Source organism: Xiphophorus hellerii, chromosome 1, assembly GCF_003331165.1.
Source record: "Xiphophorus hellerii strain 12219 chromosome 1, Xiphophorus_hellerii-4.1, whole genome shotgun sequence".
NCBI classification, from domain to species: domain Eukaryota; kingdom Metazoa; phylum Chordata; class Actinopteri; order Cyprinodontiformes; family Poeciliidae; genus Xiphophorus; species Xiphophorus hellerii.
In genome coordinates, this window is record NC_045672.1 from 18774708 (window position 1) to 18794248 (window position 19541).

General features: G+C 37.3%; 2 protein-coding genes across 2 annotated transcripts; both read left to right on the plus strand.

The window, feature by feature from the left end:
• The first annotated feature begins 448 nt into the window (after positions 1 to 448).
• rab5if (RAB5 interacting factor) lies at positions 449 to 4345 on the plus strand. The gene is made up of 4 exons (XM_032575944.1): positions 449 to 754; positions 2180 to 2283; positions 2388 to 2517; positions 2757 to 4345. Exons 1-4 carry the CDS (start codon positions 647 to 649, stop codon positions 2796 to 2798), a joined length of 384 nt encoding a protein of 127 aa, XP_032431835.1. The 5' UTR covers positions 449 to 646; the 3' UTR covers positions 2799 to 4345.
• An 878-nt stretch (positions 4346 to 5223) lies between these two features.
• On the plus strand, positions 5224 to 16799 carry dhx35 (DEAH-box helicase 35). Its single transcript, XM_032575956.1, has 21 exons — positions 5224 to 5299; positions 5690 to 5817; positions 5918 to 6010; positions 6231 to 6308; positions 6432 to 6536; positions 6614 to 6675; positions 7514 to 7583; positions 9404 to 9463; positions 9922 to 10034; positions 10117 to 10213; positions 10364 to 10522; positions 12063 to 12273; positions 12372 to 12496; positions 12609 to 12663; positions 12769 to 12959; positions 13057 to 13134; positions 13272 to 13401; positions 13523 to 13604; positions 13694 to 13765; positions 15120 to 15231; positions 15326 to 16799. Exons 1-21 carry the CDS (start codon positions 5260 to 5262, stop codon positions 15362 to 15364), a joined length of 2100 nt encoding a protein of 699 aa, XP_032431847.1. The 5' UTR covers positions 5224 to 5259; the 3' UTR covers positions 15365 to 16799.
• Positions 16800 to 19541: the final 2742 nt, after the last annotated feature.

Below are 19541 nucleotides of genomic sequence, written 5' to 3' on the forward strand. Positions count from 1 at the left end.
ATAAACTAGTGGAGGTTTCTCTGGATTCTTGTTCTGATAATGTTGATCTAAGGTAATGAGTAGTTTCTCTAGCTGAGTCGCTGTTAGTGAGTTGCTGCTGGAGATTGGGGTACCTTGAATTGAGTGGTTTGCACTTTCTCCAGACATGAATCCCAAAAGAAAACCTAAAAGCCGAATATTCATACCTTTGACATTATTTGAAAAAACTTAAGTGACTCAGCTCAAAAAGTGAAAATTGCATATTGTACAATTTCATCTGCAGAGAGGCCAGTAGTGCAGTTGCTTTTGTGGTACTACTTCAGAGCTTCAGAATCACTGCAGTACTTCAGTTGCTGTCATGAGTCTGGTCCAACAGAGGTCGCTGTGGTTTTCATTCAGTCACTTTGCCAAAACACTGCCGAAACGTCGCACTATCTGATTGGCTGGCTCACACTGGGGTTAAACAGTGTTGCGCATGCTCCAACTCCCTTTAACTGTTAACGACAGAAATCTGTCAGCTCAGCGGAGCTAAGGTCCGTCTAATATCCTCAGATATTTCCGCGTATCGCCTTGTTTTGGTCAGCGCCGGGGAGTTAACTCTTACTCAAGGCGTTTTTAGATCCGGCTTGCAACTTTTCAACGCGTCTTGATTGAAAAAAGCAGAAGAATGGCGAGCAGTTCTAAACGGAAAGAGGAAAGTCACCTGCTGAATGGGGCTGTGAAGCCATCCACATGGAGCAAAGCCTTCTGCGGTAATGCCGTTTGGGAAGAGAAGGTGAGTCATTTAACCACTTTTTAGTTGTATTTTTGTAACAATTCCTTTCTATTTTCTACTAAAAGTTGTGAGCTTCCGGACTTTAATAACCGGCATGGATAAAGACAGGTAGCCGTAGCTAACCCTTATGCTAAGGATTAATCTGGTTAGTTTAGCTGACTGGCATAATGAAAGATATTCTCCCCTGTATCTGTCTATCGTTAAAGCTGACATTTTGGGGTATTAGATATTAGGACACTTTTGGTAAACAATTTTTGTTGAATAATTGGCATTTAATTAACAATTACTCTTTTTATTTTTTTTACCACAAAAACGGCATTACACCTTAAAAACAAAAAGGCATCATACTCTTTATTTTTTTCCCCAAATTAAACATAAAAGTAATATTCTGAAGTTAAGATTATGTCCAGTAATCTAATTTCTTCAATGTTTTTTGTTATCTGAATGTGCTTGTGTTCATGAATCATGAACACAAGCACATTATGTGATTCATTATATGAATCATATCACAACTGATATGAATCAGTTGTGATATGAATTCATATCATATCACAATTGTATTGTGTATTGGTAATATTACTTTTAGTCTTTTTCTGTTGAATGAAAAAAATGCTCTTCTTCAAGTAAATCAGTTTTATTCTACATCATTAGGAAAAATAAGAAAGAAAATATGACCATAATCAGGGTATGTCATTGAATTAGAATGGGACTTTTTTTTCAACCCTGTTTACCACAATAAATGGATGGTTTTACCCCAAACGGAAATGAGGAATAAAATTCAGTGTTATATATATTGCACCAACACACAAAGGTCACCTAAATGGTTCCAACTCATATGCTGTCATAGAGTCTAGTTCTGTCCAAATTTAAATCTTTGTTTTTGTTTTTTGCATTACATTGTATTCATATAGTTGCATATAGGTCTATCTACATGTGTAGCAATTTAATGCTAATTATACTAGAGTAAAATCAAAATCAGTTGGTCATATGATGCCCACTAGTAAGCTATTGTCTGTCAAAGAAAGTTTAGTTGACTCCATTGAGAGAGCTACGGTGACAACTTTAGAGAAATTTGCACATTATATACCCTAAATCAAGTAAATCCTGTGCTCGATGTCAAATGTTTGAATTGTTTTTATTTTTATTATGATTATTAACAAAAGAAAAGATATAAAAGCCCAGAGACCTCAAGATATTTAAGTGGGAAGTTGAATTTTAATCTCAGTTGAATATAAATCTAACTCTACCACCTTGAAAAATACACAAATTCCCAGCATGGAAAGTTCTAGGGTGAGACTTTTAATGCACTTGGTGTCAACTGGGATAAACGAAGTGATCAGTGTTAACAGCTGTGGATGTGTTGTAATTTAAATGCTTAAATCTGGCCCATGACATTTGTTGCCTGTCATTGTGCTTTTTCCACAGGATGAGTTTTTGGATGTGATTTACTGGCTTCGACAAATTATTGCAATTATCCTTGGTGTGATATGGGGCATTGCACCGTTGAAAGGATTTCTAGGAATAGCCATGTATGTATTCTGAGCTCGGTATATAATATTTTCCTGTTTTAATATTAGTTTGTACAGATGAAAATATATGAAAATTTCTCATCTTCCCTTGTATGCCTCTTTAGTTTCTGCGTCATCAATGCAGGTCTCCTGTACGTATACTTCAGCAGCTTTCAGCAGATTGACGAAGAAGAGTATGGAGGCACGTGGGAACTCACCAAAGAAGGCTTCATGACATCTTTTGCCCTTTTCCTGGTAAGTATACTAATATAAAAAAAAAACAAAAAACATTTTTTTAATCAAAAGATCTTAAATAGTTTGAGTTTATCTTGATTCTGTGCTGGATGATGTTTTTTTTTTTTCTTATTTGTATTGTCCCACTTTGAAATGAACAAGCTGAGTTAAGGCTATGCAAGTAAACATGTATTTAGATTTAAATTTGACCCGAATCAATCACCAAAACAATCTAAGTGAAAAATTTTTTTCTTTACCAGGTGGTGTGGATAATCTTTTACACAGCTCTACATTTTGATTGAGAGGAATGCACGAAGAAATAAATATGAACACTTTTGTTGAAGTAAGTTGACAAGACTGAAGAACTTCATGGTTTGTCAGTGCTCTACGCGAAGACGTCTTTGTGTGCACAGCATTATGGGAATGCAAGTTTGCTTAGCAAGATCCGGCCAAGATGAACACGTTCAGAAGCTGCACATCTCTTTCATTTGAGACTTCTGTTTTTTTTAAGGACACCTTTCCTCATGCTTCCCAATTTTTTTTTCTTTCTTTTTGTGCCGTTTAAAAAATAACAATAACAAACACTAAAGTTGCAGAAAGTAAAAATGTTTTAGGCTGTTTGGTTGTAGCACAATACGTTGTTGATATGAAACAGAGCTCAATCAATCTACTTTCTTCAAATTTAAATAACTGACGTGAATCCAGACTTTATACTGCAAAGATCACAAGTTACGCCTACCAATCTACTTATCGGTTCAATGCGACTCAGTGAGGTCTCAAGCAAAGAGACATTTCAACATGAGTGTGTGGAAAGCTTCATTTTTTTAATAATACATTTCAGATGAACAAAGCCGCTCTACATTAATTAATTCTGATTCTTTAGTTTTTTAATACCTGCCTTGAAATTTTACAACTAAATTATTTGTGAGAAATGAGGAGTCACGCTTAACAGTTATAGTGTCTCTCTGGAGTTTATGTTGTTTGTCTTAACAAAAGCTGGAATTGTTATTTAATGAGATTTTTTCTTCCAGAAACTGTTATTTGGTTTTGCTTGTCGAATGTTTGAGTCTAACAAAAGGGGAACGTTGCATCCAAAAACAGCTGATAAATATCTTCTAACATTAACGCAGATGCTGTTTGGAAAGAGACTCTTGTTTGCTCAAGTTCAGTCTTGAACTACAAAGAGGAGTAAAGGAGTTTATGTTCAGATGCAAACTTGTTTTTAAGCTGAACCTGATCTGTGCACTGCCATGATTTGCTGTTGGTTTTTGTCTGCCATTATTCATACACTTGAGGTAAAAAAAAAAAAAAAAAGAAAGAAATGCAAAAATTCTAATGTTTTCTTTAATAGTCAGGGGTCTCCAATCCTAGTCTTCAAGAGGTACTGCACTTCAGGTTTTAGATGCATCCTGCTCCAACACATCTGAATCAAATGAATGACTTGTTACCAGGCCTGCTGATGGCAATCTGAATAGGCATTGTAATCATTTGATGCAGATGTGTTGGAGGAGGAATCCATCTAGAAGTTGCAGGGCAGTAGGTCTGGATTGGAGACCACTCATTTAGATAAATCATGTTTGAAAATTAATTTAAACTTTGTATAGTCTGTAATTCTTTTTTTGTCAAATCCCATCTTGTATTACACAGATTTATTTGTATTTGTTATATCTCTTTTGATGTAACATATTTCTCAGTATTTTATAGTGAAGAACTTTTGAGAGCAGTTCTTGCTAAGATGTTATGATACTGTTATTCAATATGCAGCTGGTGTTTGAAAGGATTGTATTTTCTGATCAAATCTTTTGGGACTCATTAAACATGGGCTTCATTTGGCCTCCATTTTCAAAGACCCGAGTATTCTCATTGCAAAACTTTTAATTTTTTCATGTATTTATTCTATAAAGAGCTATTTCTTTATCGGCAATGGAGCATTTTCATGTACAACATCAAATTTCACGCAGTTGTGAAATATTAGAAACAGAACTTCTGGTTCCAGGACCTAACATTCCAATATAATTTTAGATGCTTTTATAGTGAACAGTTTTAAATCCTTTGAGTTTTTTAAGTATTAGTGTTTTGAAGAAAATTGATATATTGGAGAGGATATAAACTGATAAATACAAGACACTGTGTTTGGATGGGTTGTTTGAATCAAAACAACAACTACTAAATAGTGTGTGTATATATATATATATATATATATATATATATATGCATAAAATTGGTTCAATTTTGAATATTTGAAGTAACAGCAATATGCACATTTTTTGGCCTCCACTATATTTTGATAATGATACAGGCTTTTTTCTGGGCACTGCTTTGGAACCTCTGGAGATTGTTACGCAAACAAAGATTTTTCATGAAATGAACTCTTTGGAAAAAATTTGGATAATATGAATTACAGCAACAATTAATTTCCCTTTGGGATTAATAAAGTATTTTTAATTGAATTTGAACCGACTTCTGAAAATCTGAAACTTGTATAAAATTGTCTCAATGTAAATGGCTATCCATATAAGCTATATTGATAATCATTATATGGCATAAAAGCCAGGACGGTAATTACCGTTATATGATACAATAATACGATTATAATATTTTACAATGAATAATTAAACCATGAGTTCTTGCTTGTAGCGCGTTTACCGATTAACTGGTAAATCGGCATGCCATACTCTGACATCATTCAGAAATCTCTGAAGAAAACCCAGCTCGTCATTCTCGTGTGCAGAAAAAAAAAAATGATGTGACGTAGAAGCCAAGATGGCGGCTCCCCACTCCACGATGAAATTTTGGAAGCCGGGTAAGTGCAAAGAAAACAAGGCAGAGGGCTTGTAATGTTGGTTTTTCAGGTTGATAATTGTACATGTGCAGTTACTGTCGTGAATCGGTGATAAATGTGTGAGTCTCTAGAGGAATCTATTGCTGCTGCGTGCTTTCTGGAGCCTGAGCGCTTCAATTCCGGATCAACTGCGCTGAATTCAAGTGTTTACCTGCCAAGATGAAACCAGTTTGGAATAATAATAACAATTTATAGATTGGTCGCAAGTGAAAAGGCCCCCATTGCAGGGCGGTGCACCAAATCCTGGCTGTCATTCAGGGATGTCATCTTTGAAAACCCGCAGTTTGCGGTAAAATATTTTAATAAAACATCTCCTCCTCCTCCTTTTCTTCGCCATCTGCTCTCCTCCAGGCGCCGAGGCTCCGGGGATCTCAGAGGAACGGGATCTGAGCTCAGAGACCACCGGCTCCCCCTTTGTCTTCAACCCAAACACGGCCCTCTCTATAGAGAAACAACGGCAAAAACTCCCAGTTTTTAAGGTTTCACACTGCTTCCACACACTTATAGCTAAATGTATACTATTAGTATTTGGCCACCTGCCTGTCAGTTTGTGCATGTTCTTATTTATTCCCAATGCAGCACAGAAACAACATCTTATACCTGGCTGAAAGCTTCCAGACTGTCATAATAGTTGGGGAGACGGGATGCGGGAAGACCACACAGATACCCCAGGTTAGTGTCTGTAAAACCATCAAAAGAATTTGAAGTGTTTTGCCCAGAGATGCACAAATTCAGCAGTTTCCTCCACAGTGGTTCAATATGACCTTGAGTGAATGCTTACAAACCTATTTTCCTTTATAGAACAGAGTTTGAGCCACCTCAGCTAAAGCTTAATTTATGCAGAATCTGTTATTCATGCTTTGTTCTCTCTTTTTCATCTGCCTTCAATCAGTACCTGCTGGAGGCTGGCTGGGCAGCAGAGGGGAAAGTGGTTGGAGTGACGCAGCCTCGACGTGTGGCCGCTATCTCTGTAAGAGCTCAGCTTATGTCCTCTCACTTTTTGCCAATGTCATCCGGCTGCAGGCGAATTTGGTTCACAATGTAGGACACTTGCCTGCTTCAAATTTCAGGCTTTGTTCTCATTTGCTGATAGGTGGCTAACCGTGTGGCGGAGGAGCGAGGGGCCCTGCTGGGACACGAGGTGGGGTACACCATCCGGTTTGATGACTGCTCTGATCCCCACGCCACGAGGATTAAGGTAGTTAGAGGAAGGTGGCTTCAGTCCGTCCTGTGCGTGGCGTCAGTCGGTCTTTACTAATGCCTCTGTGGTTGTAGTTTTTGACAGATGGCATGCTTGTGCGAGAAATGATGGCCGACCCGCTTTTAAAAAAATACAGGTACATGTTTGGAAGTAAAAGGTGCACTCACAGGCCATTTTGTTAGGCACACCTTTTCTATTATAAGAGGGGCAGAACTCTTTATTTTTCATGTCGTTGATGGGTCAATATTGACCTGACGGCATTATTCAGTTGTTACTGACTTAAACCTTAAATACAAGCCATGATCCATCCATGCTTTCTGTTGTTCAGGACAAATTTGACCCTCCCATCTGAATGTTGGTGCTGAATCAAGACTGTTCAGACAAGGCAATGTTTCCCGTTCATTATGGTCCGATTTCTACTACAGTGTGCGAATTGTTCTCTTCATTTCCTGTTCGTAGTAAAGTGGAGTGTTACCTGGTGCTGCTTTAGCTCGTCTGATTCAATGCTTCGTTCATTCAGAAATGGTATTTCCATTGCCTGGATGCCAGCAAGAGGTTAAGTGAACTACTCTTACCTTTATAAAAGGTTAAACCCGTCTATCAATGCTAGCAAGACGTTTTCATTTCTCTCTTTTTTTTTTTTTCTTTTTTTGGAACATTCTGTGGAAACCAGCGGGATGGCTAAATATGGGAATCCCAGCAGATCAGCAGTATACAACAACCATACAGTTGATTATTTTCTCTTTCCCATTCTGATGCTCAGTTGTTTAATTTACACCATGTCATGTTCCTGGATTACGGTTTACTAGTTTGCTATTTGTTTAAATAAGCGTTTGAACATGTGTACCTAATAAAATGGCCAGAGAATGTATATTGTTTTTTGTTTTAAGTCAGGATTTTTTTTTGTCCATTTTGTATTAGCATGAATTGGATGGGATTATTCTAAGTCTATGCTTTCCCCCCGTTCTATTCAGTGTGTTGATGTTGGATGAAGCACATGAGAGAACTCTGTACACAGACATAGCCATTGGTCTACTGAAGAAGGTAATGCCAACTGATACCGTGTTTGTTGACTTAGGGAAAAAAATGAATAATCTCTGACTTTAATAGTTTAGATTTCATGTGAAGAGAAAAGTTTAGGTTCCAAAAAAACTTTAAGTAACATTTAAAGTTAATTTGTATATGATTAAGTAAAAATTGACTCCCAAGCAACACACGACTTTTCTTGTCGTTGATCACCAGTTTGAACTAGACATACGTAGGTTTTAGATTCTCTTAGTGCGAGTAAAAATACTATCAAATTATCTCTCTGCTTTTGTTTTATATAATAACATCACATTGATTTTTGATGTTTTAATAATTTCCATGACATCTGTTTAACTTTTTTTGCTGTGCAAAAACAGATACACACCTACTTATTTTAGCAGTACTTTCTAATTAAGCAGAACAGTAAATCCTTTTGCTGTTCTACTCTTTATACAATAAGACAAGTATAATTAAATGATATCTGGTTAATTAATTTGATCTATGCTCAGCCTGTCTATTGACAACTTCTCAAAAGGACTGCTGCTCTCAACTTGCTAACCGTAGTTTCAAAACTATATTACCTCAATGAGAGAGTTCATGTACAACAACTTATTTTCAGTCGTTTTTCTTGTAAAAGAGAAACATGAAACATGGCAACAGGTGGGGTGAAGGGTAGTGATGCGGTGAGTCCTCTACACTTTATCTGTTATTTTATTAAAAGGATTTTAACCAGTAGAAATGGTATGATAAAAATAGTAGATTGTAGAGCAATAGGTCACCTATTCTGTCTCTGGATAGATTTTTGCCGACTTGCCTTGGTGAAGTCTTCATTTACGCTTGTTGGCTTTTATTTGTGTCCCTGCTCCAACACACCTGAATCAAATAATTACCTGATTAACAAGACTCTGGAGACCAAGATTTGGTTTTGTCTGACCAAAACTCTTTGTCTCATGCCGTCTCCGAGTCATTTAAATGTTTATTGGCATCATAAAATAGCCCTGTTGCTGCAACAGCTGGCTGCAAGACTCAATCCATTAAGGCAGACCGAGTTACCAATAGTGTTGATTGTGGTCGAACTTGGATCTGCCTTCGGTCCTTAAATAGCTTCTCCTGTGTTGCTGTTGGCTGATCCTCTCAACTAATTAATTAACTAATTGTCATTTTATCATCACGTAATTTTTAAATAACTTCCCAAACATTTGTCACCCTCTCATTAAGCTTAATGCTGATGGTCTTGTAGCCTTGTGTAGAGCTGTTGTCTCTGACAGCCTTTTGGTCTTGTACATGGTGGTGGTTGGAATAAATGAAAATGAAACATAAAACATAATCAACTGATATCATAGTATTTGTAATTAATTGATTGATTTTGGATCTATGCACCACAAACACACAGTGACAGGGCTTAATATGGACTGCCACATTAAGGTGACATTGGTAAGGGGCGTTGGCATCCCCCACTGTCTGCTGAGAATAGCAACACTAGCTTACTTTATTTAAGCTACAAACCAAGCTTGGAGTAATTTTATTCCAAGCCAGGATCTGATTTAATTCAGCTTGAATGTTGGCAGAAGGAGGGACTCGCACTGTGAGATATTCATGCAGAAACCTCACAAATACATAATCAACCTGTTGAAGCTTTTCTAAAAGATTAAAACTACAATTTTCATAAACAGAGATTGTTCATTCCTTGTTAAATGGACAAGTTCTCATAATCAGTCAATGCTTATATACTTGTCTGTAGTCATATCAAACTTAATTCAATAAACTTCTTTTAGCTTTTTTAAAAACAATTATTTTTAATCGCTTTCCTCCGTTTCCCCTCTCTGCTTCCTCGACAGATTCAGAAGAAGAGGCGAGACCTGAGGGTGATTGTGGCCTCTGCCACTCTTGATGCCAAGGTGACTGCATCATTAAGATGAACAGATATGCTAGACTAACTTGAAAAGAGCAACAAAGGCAGGCACCAGGGGAGCGTAGCCGTCAGGGGGAATAACAATGCACTCACATCTGAGATAACCTGATGATGGATAGATAACCAGGATCGGGTCAAAAACACTCTGAGCATCAAGCCAGTCAGCTAAAATATGCCTGACAACTGCTGTGCTTTTTGTGTAATGAGGCTTTAATCTAATGCTGCAAACAATATAATAATTACAGACCTTGGCAGTTGTTAAATTTAAAACGTTTGTGCTTTAATTGTTTTGTTGCAAATATATATAAATATATATTATTTTTTTCCCCGTTTTACCTCTTTCTTAGCATATTTAATTGAGGAAAATAATTGTAAATATAATTGCAATTTTAAAAACTAAAAAAAAATGTTCTCCACACACTGTAATATTCTCACTACCTAAAGAAATTTCACGAGTTCTTTAACCTGAATGAAACTGGGGATCCGAACAAGGACACGTGTGGAATCCTGACAGTAGAGGGACGCACTTTTCCGGTGGACATCTTCTACACTGTCAGGTAGTCCAGAACGGAGCTTCATACTGGAGGAAGTGGTCACTTAACGCGTCCTTTGTGACTTTGATCTCTGGTTTATCCTTAGCCCCGTCCCAGATTACGTAAAAGCCACAGTGGAGACTGTGATGAAGATCCATGAGATGGAGGATGATGGGGACGTTCTTGCTTTCCTCACAGGGCAGGTCAGTGGTTATATTTATGTATTGCTATTTTTTATTTATTTTTTTGTTTGTTTTTTAGATTTATATGGTGATCATCCCCAAAGTCATTGAGCTTTTTAACACTGATGCATACATATTGATTTTTCTTTTTTATATTAAAATCCATCTTAGGAGGAAGTGGAGAAGGTTGTGTCCCTCCTGCAGGAACAGGCCAGAGCTCTTTCTCGATATGGGATGAAGAAGCACCTGAGGATTTTGCCCATGTACTCTGGCCTACCCTATGCAGACCAGATGAAAGTCTTTGAACGGGCTCCCTCTACTGTTCGGAAGGTGAATATTTATCTTTCTGTGGATTTCTATAGAGAAGTGTGATTGTTTGGGTATTTTCCAATGCTGTTTCTCGATTTATTTGACTAAATCTATGCCAAACAAAGTAACTTTCTTAAAATTCTACTTGAACAACTTGAACAAACTGAAGATATAAGAATATTGTGGTTTCCTCCCTGCTACCTGTCCATCCATCTACTGAGTTGATGCTCCTGAATTATCAGGTTTTAGGAGGCACCCAGGAAGCCTCCTGTCTAAATGCCAACTCAGTGTTTTCCATATTTTGGCTTAACTTGATAAATAAGTTAAGCCAAAGCTAAACAAAGCTATTAGGCCAGCTTTGTCAAATGTATCTCACAAATGTTGTTACAAATATTCAGCTGCATCCTCAAATAGAGGTCCTTGTGTGGCAATGACCACCCTGATAAGTATGCTGGTCCCTCTACTAGTCTCATAAAAATGAATTTAAGGGAATAGCAGACAGATTTCAGTGAGTCGAAATATTGATATTTTTATTACATGTTTTTACATATATAAATATATTTACATCTTTATACATTTCTTTTACAAAATTGTGCCACTTTGTTAAGGTTGAGACGAGAGTTTAATCGAAAGCTAACACTAATGTTGTGGATCTTTTACCTAGTCTTTTGATCTCTTCTGATCCATTTTTATTGAGCTGAAGTGAACTTTGAACCTTTCTTAGATCGGCATGTTGAGTTATTTACTTTAGCGTTTTATCTGCATCTAAAGCTCATAAAGCTCAGCTGAACTTGGATTATGAAAAATTCTGTTGCTCCTGATTAGATGAGATTCTAAACCTTTTCAGATTTAATTCTGATCACATCACTGAACTAATTCTTTTCTATTTTTAACTGAGGAAATGGAATTCAGCCCTGATTCTGCTGCTGTTAGAAGGTGGAAAACACACAGATTTAAGCAAGAAATAATTCAACTATGCTACCTGAAGTTCATTTATGGTTAATTAGATTTTCTATGGCTGGTAGCAGATGTGACCTCAAGAAGACTGGGTTCTAGATTTAAATCAGAAGATCCAACAAATAATTAGCTTAAGGGTGTGCACACGTTTGCAACCAGGTCATTACAACTTTTTTATTGTCACTTGGCAATAAAACCTGACTATGATCAACTACAGTAATTTAACAATAATCTTTTATTGGAAAATCATAAATGTGCTTTGAAAACCTTAATTCTTGAAGTTTACATATGTTATTTTAGGCAGAAGTGTGTTACTATAGAAAACATCTGTTCTAATATCTCAGGTTGTTCCCTTTTAGTTCCCATTTTGTTTTCTGTTTTTATTAAAAAGTGAAACACAAACTGCAACCAAAACACATCTATTAACTGAGAAGTCGCTTACACAGTGATGCCCACACTTAATCAGGCAGTTGATCTTAAACAGGAAACACCAGATGGTTATAAATTTTTATCCTTTAGAAAGACTTCTACAAAAAGCCATTTTGGATATGATGAACTGATTTCTGCCCGTGTCTATCTTTTCCTGTTTCCTTTCTATTCCCAGATTGTGGTGGCCACAAACATAGCTGAAACCTCCATTACTATAAATGGGATCATGTTCGTCATCGACTGTGCGTTTGTGAAGCTCCGGGCCTACAATCCTCGCACCGCCATCGAATCGCTGGTGGTCACTCCCATCTCCAAGGCTTCAGCCAGCCAGCGGACCGGGAGGGCCGGACGAAACCGACCCGGGAAGTGCTTCAGGCTGTACACAGGTTTGTGTCAGATCACTGTAACGGAATTACAAGAAAGTACTTGAGGAAAGCCGGGGCGTTTTTAATAATCACCACCATGTCTTTCTGTGCTTCATCAGAGGAGGACTATGAGAAGCTGCCTGCCGCTACTGTTCCAGAGATGCAGCGCTCCAATTTGGCGCCTGTGATCCTTCAGCTCAAAGCGCTAGGCATAGACAATGTGCTGCGTTTCAGCTTCCTTTCTGTAGGTCGCTCACATTGTACCCACTCAGTGGAGTGTGATCACCCACTTTAATAAGAACTTTTTTAGAACAGCAGATTGTGAATTAATTCTGTCTTGTGGTTTATCGTTTCAGCCTCCTCCAGCTCAAACTATGGTTCAGGCTCTGGAGCTTCTTTATGCTCTTGGAGGTAAGAGACATTTTGATCATTAGCTGGGGAAAACAGCTGCTGTTTTCACACTAGCCAAGCTGTGCAGCCACAGAAAGTGTTTACAATCTGCGTGTTTGATGGCAGGTCTGGACCACTACGGCCGCCTCACTGACCCCCTGGGTATGCGGATGGCTGAGTTTCCTCTCAGCCCCATGTTCGCCAAGATGCTCCTAGAGTCTGGCAACTTTGGCTGCTCCAAAGAGATAGTTACCATAGCATCGATGATGCAGATTCAGAATATATTTGTTGTGCCGCCCAATCAGAAGAAAGACGCCGTAAGGGATTTTCTTTTGTTTTCTGAGCTTTTTGTACTTTCTGCTTCATCAGCTTAACAGTTATCCTGTTTTTTTTTGGCAATCTGCCCCCCTGCAGGCTCGCGAACACAGAAAATTTGCAGTTGCCGAGGGAGACCACCTCACCATGCTGAATGTATACGAGGCATTTATTAAGGTAAAAGAATATGGACGCATTCAGTTCAGTTCTGTGGTGGAAAACTCTTCAGGGTGCTGTGAACTCCCAGAACTTGATGAATGTGCCTCTAATCATGGCAATGGGACTGTTTTTTTATTTTTTTTTATTTCCTGCAGCATCAGAAAAGTTCCCAATGGTGTCAGGAGCATTTTCTCAATTACAAAGGTCTGCTGCGCGCCGTCACAGTGAGAGAGCAGCTTCGGCGTCTCATGAACAAGTTCAAAGTGCCACGAAATTCCAGTGAGGGTAAGTGTTTGTCACGATAATGTTATGTTGAATCAGCCAAGGCTTCCACAGACATAAAACATTGTGACCTTACTTGTCTGCAGATGTTTGACTAACTCCTACTGCTGCATGTTTTACACAGGCGACCCAGATGTGATCCTGAAGTGTATCGTGTCTGGATTCTTTGCTAATGCTGCCCGCATTCATCATTCTGGTTCCTATCGGTGAGAGTGCAATTCAGTCAGGGGTTGTTTATGACTTTCAGCTATTAATTAGATTTTTTGAAGATTCGGTTTTTCTGTCGTCTTGCCAGGACTTTACGAGATGATCTCGAGCTTCACATCCACCCCAACTCTGTGCTGTATGGAGAGAAACCTCCAAAGTGGTCAGTATGTGATCTTTGGTACAATGTTTCTCATACATTACTTTGCATTAATGTATGAATTAGTGAACATTTTTGGTAAAATATTTTAAGATACAGTTCCCTGTAAAAGTATTCAAACCTGTAGATGTTGGAACTACAACCCTTAACATATTATATTAGAATTTTATGTGATAGAACCACAGAATGTAGGGAGAAATTTTGAATCAAATAAAAGGATGCAAATTTTTACCAAAAAAATTATTAAAATGTAATGTACCTCTAAATAAAATCCGTTTTTCACTTCAGAATCAATGTTTGCAGTATCAGTCACCAAGGATTACTAGGATGCTATATTTAACAAGAAAGAAGGGAGTCAGGAAATGTGTGTTAATTATAATCCATGTTGTCATTAAAATATTCAACTGTATATGTCTTCATATTAAGCAGCCATGATATAGAGCATACAATAGCCTTCAAAAGTTACCTAATTGGTAAATAAGAGACCACCTCAGTTTGATTTAATCTCAGTGTAGTCTATGGAAAGGGCTGGCTGTCCCCTTCAGCTGACAGGCTGGACAAGGACAGATTTAATCAAACGCTGGAGAAGCTGCAGGGATCCACAGCTCTTGGGGACAAATCTGTCGACAGGACATTTATCGCTCTCAATTCCTCAAATCTGACTTTGACAGAAGCATGGCGACAAGAAAACCCGTCCCATTTAGAGTTCTCCATGAACCACATGTAGGGGACACAGCAAATAGATTGTGAAAGTGATGTGGGTAAATAAAACTAAATCTCACCCTTTTGATGGAGATGGTGCAAAACTATCCAGAAACCACCATCTGCTGTACAAAATGGAGATGGCAGCATCATGGTGTGGGGATGCTTTTCTTCAACAGGAATTAGGAAGATGGTCAACATTGATGGGAGAATTGATGGAGAAAAATACAGGGTGACGCTGGAGGAAAATCTTAGATGTGCCAAAAGACTTGAAGCTAGGATGGAGATCGACCTTAAACATGCAGCCAGAGCAACAAGGGGATAGTTTAGATTTTAAAATACTGTCACAATTACATGGTCAAAGCCCAAATCTGAATCCAATGAAGAACTTTGGATTGTTAGCCTGAAAATTAAAAAAATTCCAGTCTTAGTTGGACTAGTTTTTAAAGAATGGACAACATTTCATCCTCTAGATGTGCAAAGCTGATAGAAGCTGGTTCTTAATGCAATCCTTATTATGGAGAGGAATTTTAAAACCATGCATTCTGTCCTTCCTTCCACCTAACATTTTACAGTACTTTGAGCATGGTCATTTGAAAAAAAAAAAAGCTTTTGTCCAACTCCTACTGCTAATATTTTCTTCCCCTCTTTTCAGGGTTGTCTTTAATGAAGTGGTGCAGACATCAAAATACTACATGCGTGATGTGACGGCTGTGGAGTCGTCCTGGCTGGTCGAGCTGGCCCCTCATTTTTACAAACAAGCTAAGGTATGGCTTGAGCAATCACACCACATCCTTTAAATAATTACTCCATATTTTGACTACGTAGTTTGTGCTCATTGTGTTCCTTTTTGTTTTGTAGCATGGGTCACTGGCCAGCAAGAGATCCAGAGTCCTCTGAATAAACCATCCCAAAGGGAAAGCAACACAAAGTTGTCACTGTGCTCCCATCGTTTTTCATTGTATATATGAAGATGTATATTTATTGTCCATGTCCACCTAGAAAAGTTTCTCCACATTGAGTGGCCGTGTTACAATAGATCTCAATTGTAGATTTTTAGAGGTAATGTCATTTTCTTGGCTGTGTGTTTGTATACATAGAAATGAATGCTTGAGGAGGCCAGGCTGGGCCTGACGGGCATCCATTTGAGCATGGTCATTTGGTTCACTCATACAACTAGAAATATATATATATATAAAAATAAAACCGTACTCAAAGTAGGCTCAGGTCCAGGTTTCAGGTCCTGTGCCACAGGCCCATCCACACCTGGCTTCATTATTATTATTTTCTTTAAAACTTGTTTTTTTCTGTTTCAGAAAAATATTGAACGACAATAGACTGTGATGTTATTTCCCAATAAGGGATTTATTTTTTAACTGTATTTGGTCCATTCATGTCCTAGGTGCCTTTATATTTTAATCACTTACCTTCCACTCAGTTTATTTTCAGCCAAGTTAAATTGTGTCATATTTACCTACAGATTTTATTTCAGGATTTTTCATTATATTTTTTATTCAGCACCTGGTTCTCTGATTGATACTGTGAAGAAGCTGCATTTCTTTTACACTGAATTCCCTCTTAGCTCCAGTATAGCTCAGATTTAGTGGCCTTGTCACCGCACTGTGCCAATCTTTTTCTTTTGTTTAAAACAGCCTGTTTCACATTTCACTTTCGGCTGAAATGTGTAAATAGTCCCAAATATTGTACATGTATCGCTGTGAAATTAAAACGAGAACAGAAGTGCCATTTGTTGCTGTAAGAACAAAAAGCATTTACACACCTCTCTTTTTATAATTTCAACCATTCCAAGCCACAATAAACGGTTTATTTTCTACATTGTCTTAATTTGTTCTAGGTTGTAATTCCTAATATGCATCAGATTCCATGTCATCTGCATGAACAACTTCTTGTGTTTTTGCCCATATCTGTCCTCGGACCCTAAAAGCTTTACTTCACTTGGTCCACTGCTGGAATGGCAAAATTTGACATGTCTACTTTTGTTTATTTCTATAGTAGAAACTGTCAGAGTAGTTTAGTGAAACTGTAAAAATCACCCCAAAACAGCACATTACAGCTGGTAGGATGCACTCAAACCTGTTAGATTATAAAATGAAGTACATTTGCATGTTAAATGGTATTCTAACCAAGACCTATACACTTTGTAGATGTATTTCAGGAGAAAACCGTTCCAACGTGACTGAGCACCCTTCTCTGTGGAGACGGTCTGTGAAGGAGCAATCTGTAAACATGTGTAGCAGCTTACCTCTGAGATTAAAACTATCATCTGTCATTTTCTCGTGACATCCTTAAATAAAGCCTTATTGTCATACAATAACTGATTGCTTACGGTTGCCTTTTTGCATTTAGCTGGTTCTGCTTTACTTGTCATGCAGTTTTTTCACCAGGAGGTGTCACTGTTGCTCTACAAATATTACTAGAACTTCAGCTCTACGTAAAATCAGCGAATGCCAGAGCATTTGATCACTGTCTGTGTGCATTTAATGTCTTTGATTAAAGTGTGTTTTGTTTCAGCTTTTTACTGTTAACACGTGTCAGTTTAATGATGTGGTGTGGAGAGTATGTGGGACTGTAGCTGCAGTTATCTGTTGGTCTATATTTAAAAACACTGCATGGATACAGACATTTAGAGGGGGGGAAAAAAGGAAATGTGTTAAAACAGTTTTAGTCCATTTAACTGAGAAGATCCTTGTTGCAACAAGTTGAGCTCCTGTCAACATCATGTTTAGTTATTAAATATATATGTATGTACAAAATATGTTTGCACTGCTCTCCAGTTAGGCAAGGCAAGTTTACTTGCATAAAAGCATTACATTAAAAGAAAAACATATTAAGATACAGATTTTAAGGGAAATTTAAATCTGCTACTTTGATGACTGCACAAATACCTTGTGTTAATTATCAAACAATGATGTGCATTGTCCATAAGTCCAAATGTGATTATTTGGACTTATTAAACTGAAAACAATGAAGGTAAAGTATTGCTTTATCTGTTCATTTCTATTCTTACTGGTTTATTTATTTGATAACATTGCAATACCTCTTGATTTTAATGTCAATCTCTTTATCCCAACTCCTTTATTTTAATGTGAAGCACTTTGACTTGCCTTGTGAATAGATTGTGGTTCACATAGAAGTCATTGTTCATGGTCATTGAATGGACCATGAACTCCAAAGTATTCTAGAAACAAATGTGAGGCTATCTGTAAGAAAGTTGAAGATTGGACCAGAACAATGATCCAAGCGTTAAAAAAAAAAATCCCCCCCCCAAAAAAAACAAACAAAATCAAAGGTCTGAAATGACCCGTGGACCTTACGGAAGCTGTGCTTGAACAAATGCCAGCAAACATCAATAAAATTAGCCACAGCCGTATAAAGAACAAAACAGACTAGTGGACTCATACAGAATAGATTACCTGAACTAGTTCAGTTAAAGGGGTTCAAGAAGGTATTGAAACCACGAATGTAAAACTCAGGGGGAAAAAAATGGACCCACATTAATTACTGTAAGCAAGATTACCTTAATTATTTTTCCTTTCAAACAACAACAACAAAAAAAATAAACATAAGAAACAGAAAACATGAGCAAATAAGTCCCAAACAGCAAGTCATAAAAAAACATCAAGTCCTAGAAATTCCTTTCTGCTACACGGTGATCTTGATATTTTATTTTCTAATAAAGAACATCATCTTATTCACCTTCTAGTGTAAAACAGGGTTTTGATAACGTTTAATAAATTTTTTTGTATTATATCCCTGATGGGTATTTTAAAGATATCGTCATGTGTTTGTGTCTTTAGATGTAACGTTGTGTGTAACACAGTAATCACCGTCAGATGTGGTTAGGTGTGGCCTAAATACTGCCTGTTGTTTAATAGTCGCGCATTTTCAAAGAAACCTGATGGACTTAAATAATGAGATTCGACCAAAAATCGCGGATCTTGGAGAAATAAACAAGACTAAACCTGTTAGAGAGGAAAACGGAGCTTTAAGGTCCTTCAGCCAGGTAGTTAAATATGCCTCATACAACAAAAGTGGCAGGGTCCTAAAAGAAGTCGTCCCTAAACCTTCACTTCCAAAATTGGAGCACATTGTATTAATTAATTTCATGCATATTTTGCATATTGCAAAGAGATATGTTTTATTTATACCACATTGTAGGGTAAAATAATGAAGGACAGCTGAAACACTTTGTTTTCAGGTGAGTAATGGTGTGCATTTTCATTTAGCTAATTTCCCACAGCTTGTTGCTGAACTCTTAGTTTGTTTTGACCGAGAAAACAAAATATAGCGTTGTGTTAACGAGGCACTTTATATGTTTTACGATATATTTTTAATGGAAGTCTTGTACTGATTAACTGCTTTGAAAGGCACATGATTAGGTTAATCACTTATGTTTTTTGTTTGAGTGAGTCCCAAACGTCGTTGTTTATCCATAACAGTTTTATCATACCTTCTCCAAGACAGTGTGCTTAATATGAGAGTTGGTGTATCTGCAAAAACAAACAAACAAAAAAATATCTACCTACTGTGTTTTAAGCCTCATTCTTGCTAAAAGGTCTGCGTGGTTTGATAGTTGGTAATAGAACTAGTAGTATTAATAGTAGATTAGGCTAATCTTTAAAATTAGTTTTGCTGTTAAACTTATTAATCTGTGACTATTTACACTACAAATAAGAAAAGTAAGACTTGTCTGTAGATGTCAATCTCATAGGAGCTAAGATTATGTGACAAAGGCCTTCATACGACACCCTGCACAACTATTTGCACCCTTGTTAGACAAAGAGAAGGCTGAACATGTCAGTCACAATGAAGAAATGTCTTTGAAAGAAAACCCCTGTAACTTGAGTACATCAGTGAAAGTGTTTACACTAAAGAAGTGGAATTGTTAGTACCCCTAAAAAGTCCTAATAAAACAAAAGTATTTTTTTGATTATGTATGTTTTGATCTTAAGATGTTTAGAAATTGCTAAGATAGCTCCTTGCTTAAATGTTCTTATGCATGAACATTTAGGCAATTAAAAAGATTAAAACAAGTGGAACTGTGCCAACCATGGTT